The 20,635-nt window shown below is 39.2% G+C and overlaps 1 protein-coding gene across 1 annotated transcript in view; it reads right to left on the bottom strand.

Annotated features, from left to right (window-relative positions):
* LOC107749776 (catenin alpha-1-like) overlaps positions 1–20,635 on the bottom strand; it is a 122,593-nt gene that overhangs the window by 2,291 nt on the left and 99,667 nt on the right. Inside the window, exons 16-17 of the mRNA XM_016564951.1 lie at positions 18,708–18,742; positions 15,489–15,594 (exon numbers count right to left, since the gene is read on the bottom strand). Coding sequence (XP_016420437.1) covers positions 15,489–15,594; positions 18,708–18,742 — 141 coding nt within the window. The remainder of the gene's footprint in view (positions 1–15,488; positions 15,595–18,707; positions 18,743–20,635) is intronic.

The raw sequence follows: 20,635 nt of genomic DNA, 5'->3' as shown, positions 1-20,635 counted from the left end.
TTGAGGATCTTTGACTGTTGCCTGCAGATACCCAAACGCTCCACAGTCACCTGTCCAGCTGCATGTGCTAGTCAAATTCACTTGATTCCCCATCGTGGCAGGTGATCAGGCCCACCGAGGGCTCACAGCCAAACAGTCCTTTTCATTTTACAATAAAGAAACACAAATCCTTGTGCATCAATCAGAAGAAAACCATCCTATATGTACTTGCTCTTAAAGGGATAGTTCACCCAAAAATGAAAACTGCAACGGTTTGAGTTAAAAATCTTTGTTTGTGTTCTACTGAAGAAACAAAGTCGCCTACATCTTGGATGCCCTGGGGGTAAGCAGATAAACATCAAATTTTCATTTTTGGGTGAACTATCCCTTTAAGGAATATTTTTGAAGTATAAACCCAACCACAGTTCAAGAGCCACAATTTGCAAATTTCTCACCCAACAGTTCATCTTGCATTAACAGCTAGCTTATTACTAATTTTCAACTGCAACATTTACCGATTTAACTATTTATGCAGATATGTATCAGGGTGGTAAAGTGCTAAGTGGTAAAGAGCCTGAACATCAAAAGAAAGAGTTGTTAAGGGCACCCTATATAATTAAGGGTCCAAAAGAGATGGTAATGCAACTCTGTGGTTCAAAGATAATAAAGTATGCATACGTACATAAACCCTTATTTAATAAAACTCCCACATTCTAATAAATAAACAGTTTAAAACTTTTTTTAATCGCACAAGAAATAGCAATTTTCTTGAAATGTAGTCATGTGACTTGTTACTAAAGTGCTCACTTGATGGATGCAGTCGCAGTGGGTAAATCTGAAGACAACTTCTTGGGTTTTAGCGTGTTGACCGTTACCGCAAAACTTTTTAGCATGCAAAAGCACACAGCACACTGTCAGCATGCTGAAGATGTTGAATTTGCATCTTTCATTCCCTTTAAAGCACCTCGGCTCCAACACAGAATAAAAAAATAAATTAGTCATGCTCACTAATCAATTAGTTGACTAGTCCTGCTCATTCCTATGTGTGTAAAATAAAAAGCCTGCACTGCAGTGCGGCCAACCGTCTGAATACATCACTAGCTCCATTTAGTTGTTGGTGTAGTAAAAAGCACAGTACTTATTTTTCCCCATAGTTTGGCCATCCATTATCAATACATCACAATGTTTCACCAGTCTCCAAGGTAACAATAGTTTCTTCACAGTGATAATGTTCAAAGAGTCTGGCCCCACATCTTTGCATTGAAATGCTCTAAAAAAGCAGGACTTGAGGGTCCCTGCACATAATTACACCAAGCCAGCTTCCCAACAGTGCCTTTATCTCAATAACTCTCCCCCAAAATGCCATAAAGCATTTGAGAAAATGTCAAATTTCCATTATTTTAAACAACAGCTAGACTGTAGATGCACACTTAAGTTGCTTAGGGCTGGAAAGACACTCATAGATGTCATATGCATAATTCTGCGACACAAAATGCACCAATTACGATTTTATGTAAAATTCTGGTGCACTCAATTTAAGACCTCAGTTATTCAGCCAAGTTAAAACAGTGCTTAGTTAGCCATAATGTATTAAAAATGGGGCACGAAAACCTAGAAAATGTGAAGTACTCATGACAAAATGATGCCTGTTGGAAATAGAAATTAGGCCTAAATCAAGATGGTCATTTAATGAGTCTTCAGATTACAATACCTACTAACACCTCTTCAAAATACCTCAATTAAAATAACTGAGGAAGATTAAACAAGAGTGACAGTGCTGATTTACTGAACGATAAACAGGCAACTATATTCAAGCAAGTATAATTCAAAAGGCTCTGAGAGCATTTTGCTAAATGAGCTCCCGGTATCCATCCATTTCAATGTTTGAGGCCAGTAACTCAAAATATAAGAGTGGAATATAAAGCCAAACTTGCAGAGATGTGCCTGTGGGAGATTCAAATAAAGATACAGCAGAACACAGTGTCTGAGTCAGGCCATCTTCACCATACTTTAATAATCATCAGTCTGTCTATACACCCCACTGAGAGAGAAGGGCAGATAGACAGGCACAGACTGTTAGAAACAAGAGAGAGCGACAGGAAGACAAAGGGAGATGGGAGACAAGTGGGCGAAAAGAGAGTGGGATACCAAGAAAAAACTGGTGAGAAACAGGAAGAGAGTGATGGAGTGATGAAGGCCAACAGGCTGCTCATCTTTCAAGACAGCGTGAGAATTAGCTGCCATTTGATCAGAGCATTTCCCTGAAGTTTGCTTGTTAAAGGTAAAGTGAGATGTATGTGCTACTACAGACACAACATGGAATGTAAAAATAATTGGTTCCAAATTGTGTGTATAAGCATGCATATATATAAATGTACAAAAATAAGGAAAAAAATACATTTATATACACTAACAATTAAAAAAAAGAAAAAAAATAGTAAATGACAGGAATTTTCATTTTTAGGTGCACGATTCCTGCTATAATATGCTATAAAAAGGCACTTTCTTGGCCTAGGGAAAAGGTCTGCTCTGCATCTACTTGCCCTACAGTATTACAGTATTTGCTGACTCTATGACTACAGGATACTGTAAAAGCATTTGTGCCAAGGGTTGAAGGAGAGGATTACATTCACAACAATACAAAGCAAGAATTTTCTTGCCTTTGAGGGCTTCTCACCCCTACATCTTGCATGTTGATCCAGCAACAAATCTGGCTATGCTTTGAGCCCCTGCAGCGCTGCTAGAATATTCAGCTGTGTAGCTCTGACTGCTTTGGCGTTTGCAGTTTCCACTCCAGCTGGCTCAAAGCATTCTGGGATTTGTAGTAAAGATTACCCAGCTGGGTACATCATCACTCCCCAGTGGGAAGTCAGGATGTTTGGGCATGTCTGGGCAGAACTATTCCCTCTCTCTCTCTCTAGCTCATCATAAAGAGGCGGCAGGGGCACAAGAGTGTCCTTATTCGAGCACAGAAAGCCAGAGTGCCGCCTCTCGTCTACTTTACTATTCCACCAGTCATTAATAAAGCTCCAAATTTTTATCAATCACCAAGCTGCTTTTCTTCCCTAGAGCTAGAGAGCTTACTGCAGAGGAAGTGAGACAAACAGCAGAATGAGGCGGAGAAAGGGAGAGGGTGAGGGTGAGGGTGAGAGTGAGAGTGAGAGACAGAGAGAGAGAGAGAGAGAGGACAGCGGTGGTGAATCAGAACACAGGCCTGCTAAAATGAAACCTGCCAAGCATACCAATTAGAGGCTCGACTCCTGTTTGAGACAGCTCGAATTGGCCCTTTGAAAGCATCACTTGTGCAGGCTCAGCTGCAGAATTCATCCAAGTTGAACAGGAAATGCAGCCTGCCTTGACCTAGACGCATGTGAATACATGATGCACATCAAATAAAAGTCCTCCCTGCCTTCTTGAAACATTTTCTTCCTCCACCTGCAAGGGATGCATGCAGATCACATGCAGTTCTGCCGATGTAGTTGATTTGTAGGGTTGGGTATCGTTTGGGTTTTTTACGGTACCGGTGCCAAATCGATACTTTTAAAACGGTACCGGTGCCTGAACCGATACTTAAAAAAAAAAAAAAATACCCAAAATAGGATGGATTGGCCATTATTGAGCGCTATAAACATATTTAATGTCTGTTTCATGCATACTGGACGCCAGAGGGTGCCCTCGCGCAGAAACTCCACATGTGCATCACAGAAGGAATAGGACTCAGGAAATCCCTATACTAGGGGTGTTCGATTCCAGGTTTTTCGGAGTCGACTCCGACTCCAACTATTGGAGTCGATGGAATCGACTCCTCGACTCTATTTAGCGTGACTGTCCAAATTAGTCTAATTTATTGGTGGTGACATTACCTTTAAATGAGCTATCAATGATCAACATTGTTATAGCTGTTGCCGACACCTAATTTTACAGAGGGAAAAAATCAATTAAAAAAAGGGCCGTGGTGGATTATTAGGCTATGTCAGAATTAATTAAGGTATTCTTTAATGAATTTGTCACATTATAATGGTCAGGGGATGGGGATATATTGGCTTAAACAGCATTGATATTAAAAATAAATACAATACATGTAAAAATACATACGAATGTAAACGTATTACTTTTTTATTCTTGTTTTGTCTATTTTTGTTGTGCTGCACACGCTGAAGTGACGGTAAAAACGGTAAAAATGAACATGGATTGTAAAATGAGCATGGAAATGTATTAATTACACCATAAATGCAAATAAGTAGGCCTAAAGACTGTTTTTTTTAAAAATTATTATTATTATTATTTTTGCAGTTAACACGGCTTTTTAGCAATGGGGGTAAAGCAAGGAAAAAATACCCTTTTAAATAAATAGCTACGCTACGGCAACATAGATGGCACTCGTGGAGTTAGAAAAACTTATTTATGACCAGCAGGATTGTAATAAGGATGTAATGCAAAAGAAAAGGAACGAGACGGCTGTTTCTGTCAATGGTAAGTTTTATTTTAAAATGTTTGTAATAGCCTACTACCTTTTAACGTAAGAAATGTAGACTGCCGGCTGTGTTTACGTTTTGCCACTTGCTTGAGTATCTTAATAATACATATATACAGAAGTCATTTTAATACGCTATATTGCGCTTAAACGTATGTCTATGAAAGATTGTATGAGCTACTGTGTAAAAACAATCTGCTTTAAAAAAATAATTTTTTGTAACGTTCGGATTTCAAATCAAAATAATGGTGGTAAATAGCTGGAAAATATACTCTTTGCTAATATGGACAAAGGCATTGCTATCGCTGTAACTGAGTAAACAGAAGATATAAACGTTTTGAATGATAAAACAAAGACAATAAACACTCGACTGCGACAATGTATAGTTTTATCGGTGTTATTCAAGCCATCTTTGGTATTTTCATCATAATTAAGTATATTTATAATCCATTGCTAATCGACAGGCTTTTTACCATATGCTTTTTACAGTATAGAACATATTTTCTGCCTCATTCTGTGACAAGAAGCCACATCAGATCACAAAAGGAAGCAGTTGTGGAGTAAAAACGTAGTGTTCTCTTTTGCTGGACAACAGGTTTAGAAACGCTTCTCATTGCAAGTCATTACAAGGGACGTTTAGCTTTAGGCATTTTAATTTAAGAATGTTTAGCTTAGCTAGCTAACGGTATCTACCTGCTGCCATCAGAGCAAGTGTAATTGCTGCATTCACGCGCTCCTTGGATGCTCTCATTTCCCAAGTTGTGCTTTTAAGTCGGAATGTAAAAACAACATGGACACTCGCGTTACTACAAAGATGTGTTGGATTTGTATTATTAGAGCTTTCTGACTTGCGTTCGTGAATTTTCCCAGTCGAGAAATTATTTTTCACGTGCGGTGTCGGTGATCCTTACGTCCGTTTCGGAGAACAAATATTTCAATCGATCGCTCAAGCATTTAAATGGCACCGAAACGAAGCACCGAAATCTGCGTTCTGATTTGGTTCTAGTACATAGGTACCGGTTTCGGTACCCAACCCTATTGATTTAGGGGGCACTTTGCGGTGAAGGGATACGCTAAAACAGCATTTTATTTTATTTTTTTGGGAGAAGTGGAGTGTCCAGTAAGTCCCCTATCAGGCAGGACCAAGAGCTTATTCTGCATTCACCCATCACTCAATTTAAAATAAGCAACTTCTGAGAAGAGTGTTCTCCTTAGGAAACTCATATAACCCTAGAGTACATAGTGTAACCTTACGTTCAACTTCAGCCCCACTTCAACCTTTTAAGTAATGTACATGCACGCACTTAAAGGATATTACCTTGCCTGGTCGTGGACTTTGGATTCTGTGCAGCAGGCGTTTCTTGGCAATTATTTGTAAAAAAAAAAAAAAAGTACTTTAAAGAGACCGAAGAACAATTAAAATACACTAAGAAATACACGTTTTACAAGTTCTTAGAGGACTTTTGGTTTTCCTTTTTACAGGAATCAGTGAAAGAAAAATCTTTTGCTCGTATATGCCGGCTAATAATGCATGTGGTTTTCAAAAGTAAAGTGCGCTGCTTTTCTAAGATGACAATGAGTCTTTAATTAAGTGTTAAAACGAGGCACTTTTAGCACCTCAGTTACACAAGGTGATAGAAAAGGTGTCACCATTATGTTTCTATCACGTGCATCATGAAAAGAGGTGAACTAAAGCTAATGAACTAACTCAGATGCATGCTACAGAATTTATGAAGCTATACAAAAAAAAAAAGATGAGCGAGTAAATGAGTAAATTATGGTTTTCATTTTTGGGTGAACTATGCCTTTTAGTAAAATCTGTACTGCCATAGTGAGCAACTGCTACTCTGCATATTCATGAAAACTGCAATGCTGAAAAATACAGAAAACGCTGTTTCCTCTCTCTCTCTGCAAATGTGACCTGTGCTGGCAAAATGAGTCAAAATGAGAAATTTTTCAAAAATTTAATATTTTTATTTTCATCCTGTAAATGGCCTTCAGAATGATGTATGATTTGTTGGAATCGGACAAAAAATGACTGAGCTACACCCGTTTATCTATCCAAGTCGATAGAGTCAGCAAAGTCAATTTTGAGAAAAATCGAGTTAAAGTTTTCTGAAGGTTCCAAAGCACAGAGCAACGTTGCATCTTTTCCTCCAGTTCTTTACTTAAAGGGGTCATATGATGCTATTTCAATTTTTCCTTTCTCTTTGGAGTGTTACAAGCTCTTGGTGCATAAAGAAGATCTGTAAAGTTGCAAAGACTAAAGTCTCAAATCCAAAGAGCTTTATAAAAATTAAGAGTTAACCACTCCTACCTAAAACAGCTCGTTCTAACACGCCATGCAACGAATGCCTCGTTTATAATGGGTTTTATTGTTTTTGTCTCGTCGCTCCGGCCGGGACACGGCATCAATAGTATGGTGAGGGGCGTAACATTTCCGTCACACGCTTGAGGTATTCGGTCAATCACAACGCACTGGATAGCTGGCTAATCAGAGCACACCTCGCTTTTCAGACCGATTAGTTTTGTAAAAATCGACGCGTTTCAGAAAGGCGGGGCATAGAGGAGAAACAATAATGTACAGTATGTGGAAAATAATGTGGTTTTTTTTACTTTAAACCGCATAAACACATTTCATTACACCAAATACACAAAATAATGTTCTTTTTAGCAGCATCATATGACCCCTTTAAAAATAATTACTATATTAATAATCACAATATTGCTATTTATTCTTTTATCTTTGTTATTATAAATAAGAACATATGCAAAAAAAAACTAAAAAATAGTAGAACAAATATGAAAAAAAACAAAAATAATGCATAACTTTTTTCATTTTACATCTAAATAAAAGCATTCAAAGAAAGAAATAATCAAATGTAAAAATCCCTTTAGTGTTCATTACAAATAAATTGATTATTAAAACTACAAAAGCAGTTCAATCAAGAGCAGCATTCCCCCTTTTCTTTTGTTAGATTAACATTAATGAGACAGACGGCCTATATATTAAAGGGGTGGTTGATCAGCTTTTTTCAAAAGCTTGATTGTGTTTATGGGGTGCAGTGTAACGTGTTCATGCTTAATTAAAAAAAAAAACACATTATTTTCACATATTTTACCTTTATTCTACACCGCTGTTTCCATTCTCGTTAAAGCGGTCTGTTGAGTTCTTGGTTCTATGAAGCCCCTCCCTCAGAAATACGCAATGGGCTCTGATTGGTCAGCGGGCTCAGTGTGTTTGTGATTCGCTAACCGCCTAGTGCACGTTGTCCGGAAACATCACGCTCTCTTACCATTACGGGTAGTTGCAAGTTCCCGGGGGCGGGGTATATGTAAACATCGGGGTTAGTGATGTCACAAACCCAGGAAGAAGCTCATTGTAGTCCCTACCAGACGTTTTTTTTGTAGTCCTTAAACAGCGATTTCTTTGAAAGAAAATATCTCCCTTTGCATTGAACTCGGAGCGTCGTAACTTCGCAGATGTTGTTTATGCTCTAACAGCAACATTACACACTAACTAAAGTTCAAAAAGTGAAATCATAATCAACCACCCCTTTAAGACCTACTGTAATGCACGGATCTAATATAATGTTACACATCAGATGTCTGAGAGCTACTTCTCTCAAAAAATGTACAAATAACGATAATTTTAGCTGTTTAATTGCTATTTAGAGCATTGGGATCGCTAGATGAATGTTTAATTAACTCATTTTTGTGAAAATCTCAAATTTTTCACTTTTTTGAGTGCGTCTCAAAATTACCACGTACGCATTCCGACTCATTTTGCCAGCACGGGTCACAAATGTGTACATTATTGTGTAAATACAGTATTGTCCTCTGCCATGGAGGCTGTAGTGGAGTGCGAAACCATGAGCGAATAAAAAAAAAACACTGAACTACACCGAGAAAATCGTTCAAAAGAATGAAAACAAGGGGGCAGCCACTATCTGGACTGATGAGCGGATGAGAATGCAGGTGTTGGAAAATATAACGGATTTCACACCTAAACGTTAAAAATATCCTGCTACAAAAGTGAGTAGGAAGGTCAGGCCGCATCACAGAAAATGTCATCCAGCCCGCTGAATTCCATTCTAAACGGGCAGTGGCAGTAGAACAGCACGAGAAGGGTTCTGACCTTTCTCAACACAACAGTGAGGAGAAATGCCAGTTTCCTGTATTCACTGACATAGTAGCATTTTAATATAGAGCAGCCCTAATTATAATGGAGCTTCTTGGGTAATGCATTCTTTTGTGGGTTATGCCCACTAAAGTCCGAAGAGATATTGATACGTTTTCTCTCTACTAAACAGAGCAGATGACATATGGAGGTGATTAGAGCAGTGATGAAATCGTTCTGCCCCCCCATAGGTCTTCTACAAGAGAATTTCCATAGATATGATTACCTGGTGTTTATATGTGGTGTCCCAAACCACAGAAAGAGTTACCGATTGTTTTGCATACTGACAGACATAAAGCCAGCATCTGAAATTTAAAGATCATCTACTTAACTCTTAGCTAGGGGAGAGGGACACGCTAATCACATTTAACACAAGCACTCCTAAATGGCTTAATTTTGCACTTCCAAAAGTAACACCTACCATAAAAATAAGTTGTCAGATTGAAGACCGCTACCTTGACTAAACCTTAAAAATTAATCAATAAATCAATATCTGGAGGTTTTAAAAGAAAAAATTCAAATAGGAACAAAGGGGAAAAGAAAAATGTTCCAAGTGGGCTGCAAGAAATCTAACAATCTCCAGAGGTTAAAAAACATCTCAAAAGGAAAAAAGGTGCCAAGTGAAAGCAAAAAAAAAAGAAAAAAGAAGAAGAAATATAAGTAAATCTCCAGAAGCGTAAAAACAGGCACAGAAAAACACATCCGCCAGGAAGACCTGAATCTTCATAAAAAAGAAAACTGTCTGCAGTAAGCAAACTTCATCTTCTATAAACATCTGCTAGAGAGAGTTTGAGAACAGCACAGGTAGAGATTTGACGTACTGACTGTGACCTTTCGAAGAAAAGTTTCTGGACTGCAAACCTGATCTCCCAGCATCTCTCAGGTGTGAACTCATTCTAGATTGTTTTTACTAGCTGTGCAAGCTCCATGCTGAAATACAGATCTGGGGGAAACGGTGGATACAACAGCAATAAAACTGATATCCTGCTCAGATTCAAAAATACAAACATTTACGTTATTCATCTTTCTACAGAGGTGAAAGTAGAAGGCCAGGGAATTCAGCCCACTCAGTCATCAGTATTCAGCATACAAACTGGAAACGGCAAAGCACCAAAGCCAATCGAAGTTTCATTTTAAAAGCACCTGTTAATATCAAAGTCATTTTTTACCAAGATAAAAGATTAATCTGTAGTTTCTTTAATAGAGAGAACTAATGCACTTAAAGAAAAGAACGTCCCTTCATGTGGCTAATGTGTTTGATATTGCGTTTAAATGGTCTGGCGGTGCACTTGTTTTTTAAAACGGCTAAATATAAAGCCATCATGGACCATGATAATCAATCAAGTGGCATTTGAAACAGATTGATGATCTTGCTCCTATCCAACCAATTACCCAAAGGAAAAAAAATAAAAGACTAATATTTGCAAGTGCCAATTCTATCTCAGTCTAATAAAGTCCTGATCTAGGATCAGAGAGAAGAGTTATAAGCTCAATCATGACAGAGGACAAAAACATTCTTAGATCAACAACTCAAATTTATGTTTTCTGATAAAATATCAGATATGAATCATGTGCCTTATATGTGCATCACTGAGGCAACTGAATAGCCACAGCATGACATGGCAAAAGCCACCAACATGCCTGCCAAATAGAGACAACCACTTCCCTAACGGTTATTAATAGGACTGCCTGCTCCAAAGCCTATTACCAAGCACCTATTTCACACAGTTTATACTGAGACCGTTAAACAATTTTCTTATTTCACCAAATTACAAATGTTACATTGAAATTTAGTGCTGTGATATTTGTACTGAATTTCATTTGACTAAATGTAACATTATGGATGAAAAAGATTCAGACCTGACAAACCGATCAGCTTCAGGTTAGCTGGATTCCGCCTACACACTACAATTGTTAAATGGTGCCATGGAACTGGACTGAGATCAAAACAATATCCAAGGCACTGCAGGGCTTTTTTGTTCTATTTATTTGGCCTTTTCGGTCACTGTCCTGCTTGAAAGATGAACTTTCTTCCAAGTCTTTTTCAGCAGACTGAAAGTTCTTGTTTTCACAGCAGAGTGTGATGGACAACTTTTCCTAGATGTCTGGTTGGTTTGATGTTGCATAAACTTTCACACAACTGAACCAACAGTGCCCACTGGGATCCTCGAATAGAGTTTTGAACTCTTTAACTTATGGATTTGTTTCTCCCTCCTATACTACCTTCAGTTTTTTTCACAGCAATCCTTCAGATTCACAGGATTCCTTTTTTATATATAACCAATGAGCTCTCCATGACCTCTGAGATCACAGAATAAGGATTTTAAAAAAGATTTTCAATTCAGACCAATTTGCTAAAGAATCACAAACTGATTTGTGAACTATTCTAACTAATTCACTGAAGAGAAATGACTGAGCAATTTGTTAAAAAACCAAACACTATGGCTTACAATCAAGTTTAATTCTACACAAGAGCAGATAAATATTTACAGAAAAAAGGTCATTTCCATGAGTTTTCAAAGTCTAAAAAAAAAATGTTAAAAACCCCACTAATTTTGGTATTTACATGACTGTGGGAAGCCTTGTTTCACTATCTAAATAATAATATCTACCTTTGGGGATTTAAGGAAATGTAGTAGCTACCTTAATGATTCACATGTAGAAACCAATCGTGTCATTAATTCAATTGCTTTTCCAACTGTGTAAATTTAGAGCTGCTACAACATAGAAACTGAATACTTAAAAATAGCACACTTTAGGAACATTTCCTTAAAAGTAAATAAATAAATAAATAAAACTGAGAAAAACATTTGTAATTGAGTAAAATGAGAAATCTGGCTGAAGGTCTTAATACCTCTGAATGAATAAATCTGCAAGGCAATTCATACTTCATGTCTAAAATATGATTTAATTACCCAGTTCAAACAAACATTGCAAACACTGCTAATAGTCCGCCGTTATGCCACAAAATCAAGAGTCTCAACCAAGCTAGTGGGCATCGTGTAAGGTACCAACCCTTGAAGTGCTGAGCTGAGAATTTGAGGGATCGTGTCTTGATTTTTTTGCTCTTCTACTGTACAGAAGGAAATTTACAGGCCTGTCACCGTTAAGCAGTCAGAGGCCAGAACTGGGATTAATCCAACCTGTGGTGGTGCCTATGGATCACCATAAATCTTCCCTGATTGAATGTAAATAGGAAAACTATGTATGTCGGTATACATCACTGGCATAAAGCACGTGCTGCCGCCCGGAGGTCTGCCTCACTAAATATGCAAACCTAGTGTTGTGCTAGATTGACAGTCACCACTGATAAGCTACCACTAAATATTGTAGAAACTTAATTTGCTGTAAAGTTGCTTTGCAATGATTTGTATCGTGAAAAGCGCTGTACAAATAAACTTGACTTGACTTGACTTGTGCGATCGTGTCCGTGTGTGCCAGTTTCATGCCTTAATTTGCATGCATGTAGGGCACAATATTTATTGACAGTGTGGTGGCTTACACACTTGCATTATAAATCTCAATTACACTGCATTATTTGCTCAGCACTGTGCTCAGATGACATCCTCAGAAGTTGCCCCTGCAGAATCTGCTCGTAAATTCTTAATAAACTGCAGTGCAGACCTTTGTGGCAATGACCTAAATCCTGCATTCTCCTCATCTATGCACTATACTAATTTCTTTAAAATTTAATTGAGCTCTGTTACAGCCATTTAACTGATAACTCATATTAAATCTGCCCGAACATTTCTGGCAGCACTCTACAACGATCCAAAAACATCTTCATACAACAGCTAGATGTTATGAGATGGATTCAGAAGGCCTGATTCTCAGACAAGACGCACCACCCGCTGAAAAGGCCTCTCAGTAATCATCAACGATCATCCATGCTATCCGCTTGGGTACCACTGTCGTTTGCATCCTTGGTTGGCCTCCAGATGCAGAGGAGTATGTTTTGTCATATCCTCATTTTGATTAGTTAGGTTTAAGTAGCCAAGCTTGCTGCTAGGATGTATTTGTGCCGGCTTAAGTGTTATGCAATACAAATCATGCTTTCATCATTGTTTTATTTTTAATTTTTTTGCAAAACTTACTTTCCCCACTCTGCAACATCTTATCTGTACCAGGTTTCTGAAGAATGTTTTTTTTGGCATGTTCAACTTTCACTGATATTTTTGGCCATGGCGGCTCTGTTGTGGTGTCTGTTGGCAATCTCAGAAGTAACAAAAGTACATGACATGACAAACTAGACAAGCAGTCAGGAGTGATGCTATAGCCCACCGCTGTGTATTCTGTGGCAGGGATTTGATATGACAAAGAGAGCAAGGAGGACAGAGAGTAGGGGGAGGAGTGCCATGATTATTTGCTTTCCATCCCTCCGCAGGCTCCTCTGAATCTGATGATTCATCCTTCTGTATAAGGAACTGCTTCCCTTTGTTCATTTTTCGGCAGTTAGCCTCTGGCAGCCTCGTCTGCACAAGAAGGTATGAGTAGTCTAAATATAGTTTGGCATATATATAGAAAAAGAAAGCTGCCACCTGGTAATTACACTGCTAATTCAAGACGAATCACACTTAATGGATTTAGGTCTCACTTGGGGCTTCCCATCCCTCATTCCTTTCACTTTTTCTTCACCTATTGCCCTCAATTCTTCTATTTGTAGGCAGGACAAGAAGAAGGGAGAACATTCTGGACTGAGCTGAGCTGGGCTGGGCTGAATGTCTGGAGTTGCTCACACCTGTTTAAAAGCAGGGGGTCATACTCGGACAGACACATTTATTCCCACAACCAATGCACTTGTTAATAATGCACACAGCAATCCCTACTTACACTCACACAGCATACAAAATTAATTTAGCCAAGTACTGTCTGTTTGCGAGGTGTAGAGAGATGAAGACTAGCTTATTTCACAAATATGCAATACAAATCTAAATTGAGATTTAATAATAATAGTTTAATAACTATTAATAAATTATATATTAAAATATTAAAATATAACATTGTATAATAAAAACTGTTAAAAACTATGTATTAGTAGTAGTAGTAGCAGCAGTAATACAATTTATTCTTTTATTTTTTTTTACTAACTCCAATATTAAATTATTAAATGGTATATTTAATTAAACTGTAAAAAACAAATCAACAAAACACACACACAAAACAATAGTAAGAATAATACAAAAATTTGTAAATTATGACCAGTGAATTCTCATCACACCTGTCATTGGCACGTGTGGCAAAGTTCATTTTAAATGTGTCCTACATGCAAACCAATACCATTTCTCAAAAAAATTGGTGGGTTCAATATAATGGACACAGTTAAGAAAACAATGCATTTTCATTTATGTGTCAGTGTGTGCAGATAAGCAAACACATCCACAGACACACGCACAAGCACCTGCACAGTACCCATCTGTTTTCTGCAGGGGATATCATTGTATTCACGGCACTGAATAAGCAACATCAAAGACATGGCAGGACGTGGCGGTCTATGAAAGCTTTCACCGTCTCTGAACTGGACATTTAGTATTCCTCTCCAATTGGGTCAGCGCAGGTAGCATTACTACAGACTTGAAAAGTGGAGCTGCTTCACGTCGGATCAAAGTGCAACCTAAATAAAATATCAAAAGTGCAGAGCTTTGGTTTGCATGAAGGCTGCTTATTATGCAAGTTTATGTTAAAGGAATCTTTTTGAAAGCATACTGCAGATGTTCACAGGCATGGCTAATTAACAGTCATTACCATGCAGCAAACAGGACAGTGCCACGTATCTTTACATTCCCTCCCTGGGTGCTGCACTGTGCTGCATGTGCAAAATGTGCTTGCAAATGCATGAACTCGGGAAATTAACATCTAGCGTGGCCCTGAGCTTCACAAGTTCTTGCTGCTAACCCTTTAGCTTAAAGGGATACTCCACCCCAAAATGAAAATTGTCATTAATCACTTACCCCCATGGCATTCCAAACCCGTATTCTCGTCGCTTCATAACGTTACGGTTGAACCACTGATGGCAGATGGACTATTCTGACGATGTCTTTCATACTTTTCTGGACCTTGACAAGTGTAATTTACTTGGCAGTCAATCGGACAGTCACAAGCCCCCCGGTTTTCATCCAAAATATCTAAAATAGTGTTCCGAAGACGAACAAAGCTTTTAGGGGTTTGGAATGACATGGGGGTAAATGATTAATGACAAAATTTTCATTTTGGGGTGGAGTATCCCTTTAATGTAGTTCAAAGTGGAAAAATGTCTTGTAGTTCTTTAAAAACACACTATGAGTGCTATTGACACATCAAACTGGTAGTCTGCATGCTGCATGATGTTAGCACAGCATGACGCACTCTTTTAATTAAATGACAAACTGAGAGGAGAGGCCTTCGTGGAGTGATGAGTGATGACTCTGCCATGCAAAACCCCCTTCCTGAGCTCACAATATCTCGTTCAACAGCGCTATTGAGAAGACAAGAAAAATCTGAAAGAACCCTTGCAGCACATACACTGGTTTGATGTTTACTGGAAATGTTCCTGTATTATTTTCACGAAGCCTGTGAACCTGTCATTGTCACTCAGCTACAAGAAGAAGCGCTTTCCAGAAAAATAAGTGTCAGACTATGGGGACTGGATTTACGGACCCATAGTGCTGTCTTTTGCATCATGGTCTCTGTCGCAATTTTCAACAGGTGCTGTGAAAAAGCCAGGGATAGGAGTTGGCTGAGAGATAAATCATGCACTGTTGCGTTTCACTGGAGTGCTTCATAAGGATTAAGATCTTTAAATGAAACACAAGTGCATGGATAATTCACCAACAGAAAATATGTTTTTTCCTGCAAAACAGAGTTGTGAGTTCAACTTACTTGATCCGCAATAGCGCGGCCCAGCTTGTCCATTCTTGATCCGGCTTCGGCAATCTTCTTTGCAGCACTAATCACATCAGAGGTGTTTTTGAGTGGTCCTTTCCCCCTGGGAAACAAAAACAGCAGTTTCATTCACAGTTACTGTTCTGTGTGCAGTCTCGTGTGACGTGCTAGTGAGTATGTGTGAGCATGGATGATACATGTCAAGATGTCAACACATTCAACAGATAAGAATGGCTGGTCACACTGACAAGGTTGATGAAAAAACAGGCTCTTCCGTTTCACAGCCTCACACTCACAGGAACACAGCGCAGCGTGAACAAGGCTTTTTGGGCAAGACTAGATAAATTTGCTTCCAATTGATTAATCTCATTAAGGAGGAACATCCCTCTCCAACACGCTTCCATTCACTAGTAGCTTGAAGACTTTGTGGGGGGTACGAATGAACGAGATACGCATAGACAGACAGATGGCGTGAGCTAGCAGCAGCTCCCACCCTCTTCTGTGATGTCTGGTCAGCTTCCTGGGGTCACTGCCACTTCAGTTCATTTAATAGTTCTGGCCTCATCCATCCCAGCGTCCCATCTCAGCACACCCCCCTGCAGCTCACCGGTTACGATCCAGCCAGTCATTTGCCAGTTCTGTGTGCCCACAAGGGACTGAGGGGCCCAGTTGGCAAGTGGCGCAACCTGGATTCAAAGCTGCTCTCTTCAGGCTAAACTGAACAATCCAACCCACACAGATGGAATTTTGTGTTTTTTGCTCTTCCTCTACACTCACCCCTCCCTAGTACTCTCTCTCTCTTTCTGTGCCGTTCAGGCAGGGTCCTCCTGGCAGCACTGCATCCATCAAAACAGTCACAGGAATTCACCAGAGACAAAAAGAAAATGCACCCCACAAAGAGCAACCAACTCTCTATCATTCTGAAACACAAAGGACGGGTTATTTTGATGTCGCTTTGGTGGTGGCCCACCCATAACCCGCCCTAGGTGAGAGTGTGGCCACTACAAGGTGACTGTAGAGCAAGTGTGACTTCATCTCACTTGACAATCCCACACTCAGATATGCAAATCTGACTGAGTGCCCATGAATTAGCCACTGATACTGGTTCCAGATGGGGGTAGTGCAATTTTGTGTGTGTCAATATAACTGCTCAAGCACTGGACCACAGCATGCACAGACAGGTGTCTCCAAAATATGTGACACGAATCCCGGCGACGCATGCTTTATTCATGAGCAGAAAGGGACATAAGCAGAATCAGTGGCAAGCCGCTTCTCTGCAGATATTGAGGCCAGATAAAGGCTCCCGAAATCAATTTCCTCTTTATAGCATTAACCTTCATGGGACTGTGTACCCATTCAAGGTCGAGGGGCAATAATTTGGGCGTGGATTGAATTAACTTGCCGAGACCTTCACTCAGCACAATTCTGCAGGTGACACATCAGCACCAATTGCCATTTTTCACGCAAATGCCACCAAATCTGTGCAACCACACTACAGATGTACTGCAGCCTTGTTGCTTTTAATGCGAGACAATGACAGATTTCTGGGGGTCTTCAACAAGAGGTATTAGTGTCACCTTCAACAGAAACAAAATCATTCTCAAGCCTAAAACACAAAACAGCCAACAGACACATCATGTTTAGGGCACAAATGAAAACAGTTGATGAACATTTTAATGAACATAATAAATATATGATTTTAATGAATAACACTTGATTAGTTAAGCCTGTGTGTTGTGGCACAGAAAACCTTTGAGAACCAACAATAAACACCTGTTCATCTAGCTCCATTCCGTTTTGTTCCCATACGTGTCTGTGGTCTTGTTTTTCTATCCTGGTGGGGACTTAAACCTGAATGCACACAGACTCATGAGGACTCGTGTCACCATGGGGACCTAAGACAAGTCAAGTCACCTTTATTTATATAGCTCTTTATAAAATACAGATTGTGTCAAAGCAGCTTTACAGTGTTCAACAGGAAAAACGTGCTGATAATGCAAGAGCACAATAGAAAACAGTCAGTTTATCAGTTAAATTGAGGTCACCATGGTGAAACAAGCTTATAAATCATACAGAATGATTTTTTTTTTTTTTGTAAAAATGCAGAAAGTTTTCTGTGTGGGGTAGATTAGGGTATGGGGAAAGAAAATATAGTTTATATGGTATAAAAACCATTACGCCTATGGAGAGTCCCCACAAGGATAGCAAACCAGGTGTGTGTGTGTGTATTTACCCATGTATAATTTTTTATATATATTAATAGTAATATAAGTGTTGTGTAAGTTTACCCTTTTATTTTATTTTTTTTAAAGAAATCTCAATTTTGGTGGACAAATGTGTTCACTGCACTGGGGAGGAATGGAGACTTGCTCCTGAACAGGAGGAAGCAGCAAACAAAGCTGCTTTTCCCCTATTCTTGAGATAAGACAGCCATCCTACAGTCATTACTTTGTGTGCAATATTGGCAAACGGTGTCCTCAGCATGATCCACTTTAAAAAGGGGTCCTGGTTAGCATAGGCAGGGAGAAGCGATAGACCAAGACATTTTCAATCTCTGTCTCTCTCTCTCACACACACACACACACACACTGTGTCCTCTGGGAGAGCAGATGGCAGTCACTCTCAGGTGTGCGACCCATGAATGCTGTCACACCTAAAAACGGCCCTTTCCCCGATTCTGTCAGAATACAGGGAAGGAATTCAGGTGACCTTTTCTTGCGCTAGAAGCTTCTGCCCTTTGCTGTTTTTAAATCAAATCAAGAGGTTAAAAGATTTCTTTCCCTTTCAAACCCTTTCTTTTGGGATCACGTATGATGGAAAGACAATGAGGCAGGCAAATGAGGCAGGTAAAAAGCCCACCAAAAAATACAAAAAAATTCCACAGCTCATTTGCTTCCACTGAGAAAGGAAAAAGGTTCCACGTGATAGAACCAAGTGCTTTATTCCAAAAAAAAAAAAAATACAAAAACTGATTTCACCACTCTCTCTTTCAGTATTGGAAAAGATTTCCCTCTAAAAAGGCTTGTGCACATTTTATTGCCAATGCAAACTGCCATACAGACCAATATAAAGCTGAAGCACTGAGCCGGGACGCAGTGAAATCAGAGCAGTAGTGCATGGCCAGAGAGGTCTATTGAGTTGAGTCTAAAAGAGATGTGCGCGTTTGTGTGGTCTTTGACAGGCATTTGAGCAGGGAAGAGAGTGATTTACGCTCACCTGGTGAAGTCTGTCATCTCCATCATGATCATGCGCTACTCTAAACTGCTCAAAACTCGCGTTTGAATCGTCAGTGGCAATTCTTTAAATATAAAAAAACGTACTTGTAGTCTGAGAGTCAGAACAGCCGGCATTGTAATCTACAGACCGGCCCGGTCTGAGCGAGCAGGAGAGATTTTACAGCTTTGGCTGGTGGCGTATGGGCTATGAAACATTCCTCTAATTCTGTAAAAGGTTCACAACCTTTCAGAACTTTGCTGAGCAATGCTTTCTGCAACATCAATAGCCCTAAAAAACTCGAATGAGGAGGCCAGTGGAATATGTGATACTGCAATCAGCACATCAAAGCTCAACAGAAAAAGAGCATGATAACCTGATAACCTGAAAATACATATTTTTCTTTAAATATATACAACTGTTTTCAACATTAATAAGAAATGTTTCTCAAGCACCAAATCAGAATATTACAATAACTTCTGAATGACTGGAGTAATGGCTGCTGAAAATTCAGCTTTGCCATCATAGGAATACATTACATTTGAAAAAATATTAAAATAGAAATGTTATGTTTTTTATTATGTAATAATATTTCACAATATTTCTGCGTCACACCTGGTTAGGACATGCTCAAAGTCTGATTAAAAAAAATACAAATCAGACTGCCCTAATTGGGACAAACCTTTCTGGCAAGTTCTCACTAAGAATTAAATTATTCGGCCTCATAAACTGAATTTGCTCTTTAAATTTGGAGCACCGGCACACACGTAGCACACATTAGTGCATTAGCTGAGTGACTAGGATTCCCACTGGAGCTGGGGACTAAATAAAAAGCCTCTGGTGGGGTGGAACAGGAGGCTGGACAGTGATTACAGACTTATATAATCATATTCTAACTAAAGCACAACCTCCACTGCCCCGTTTTCTACAACTCTCTAAACAAAAATACTACTCGCTTCCCCAGCAACAAGTTTCAATGGAAAGTCTTCTGCAGCGCTTTTATCTTTAACAAGAGCTTTCTGTTCAAGTCCTGAGCTCTTAAAGTCTCATGCCATCCCCTAGATGATTGGAGAAAAAAAATATTTTTTCGTTATTTTTTTCAGTTTTCATGAACATGCTCACATTACCATGGAAAAGGAGCTCTTTAAATTTGGAGCACCGGCACACACGTAGCACACATTAGTGCATTAGCTGAGTGACTAGGATTCCCACTGGAGCTGGGGACTAAATAAAAAGCCTCTGGTGGGGTGGAACAGGAGGCTGGACAGTGATTACAGACTTATATAATCATATTCTAACTAAAGCACAACCTCCACTGCCCCGTTTTCTACAACTCTCTAAACAAAAATACTACTCGCTTCCCCAGCAACAAGTTTCAATGGAAAGTCTTCTGCAGCGCTTTTATCTTTAACAAGAGCTTTCTGTTCAAGTCCTGAGCTCTTAAAGTCTCATGCCATCCCCTAGATGGGGATGGCATGATTTTTCAGTTTTCATGAACATGCTCACATTACCATGGAAAAGGAGGGTGAGAGATCTGTAATTATATTCGTGCGAGCATGGGGAACAAAGAATACGCGACCGGCACAACGGATGTAAATATGAATAGATGACACAGCCTTACATGACCAGGAACAATTCTTACTGGCAAAAGAAAATGCAAATTTTTAAAATGCATTCATAAAAAAATAAATAAATTGGGGCCACATACTGCTTTCCATTAGTGCTGTCACACAAATTGTTATCAGGAACTCAAAAGTGCTCACAGAAAAAGCCAGCACTCTTACTAACAAGATCCCCAAACACAACTTGGTTCCCATTACCTCACTCACAACGCTGAATTTAAAAAGGAAAACAGGATGCAATCATCTGCAGTATCTGCCATCACCACAGCTGTGGACTAGAGAATATATTCAAAGTAATAACAAATATAT

This window comes from Sinocyclocheilus rhinocerous, unplaced genomic scaffold (assembly GCF_001515625.1).
Source record: "Sinocyclocheilus rhinocerous isolate Xijiao unplaced genomic scaffold, SAMN03320098_v1.1 scaffold860, whole genome shotgun sequence".
In the NCBI taxonomy this organism is placed as follows: Eukaryota; Metazoa; Chordata; class Actinopteri; order Cypriniformes; family Cyprinidae; genus Sinocyclocheilus; species Sinocyclocheilus rhinocerous.
This window is presented reverse-complemented; position numbering and strand designations above follow the sequence as displayed.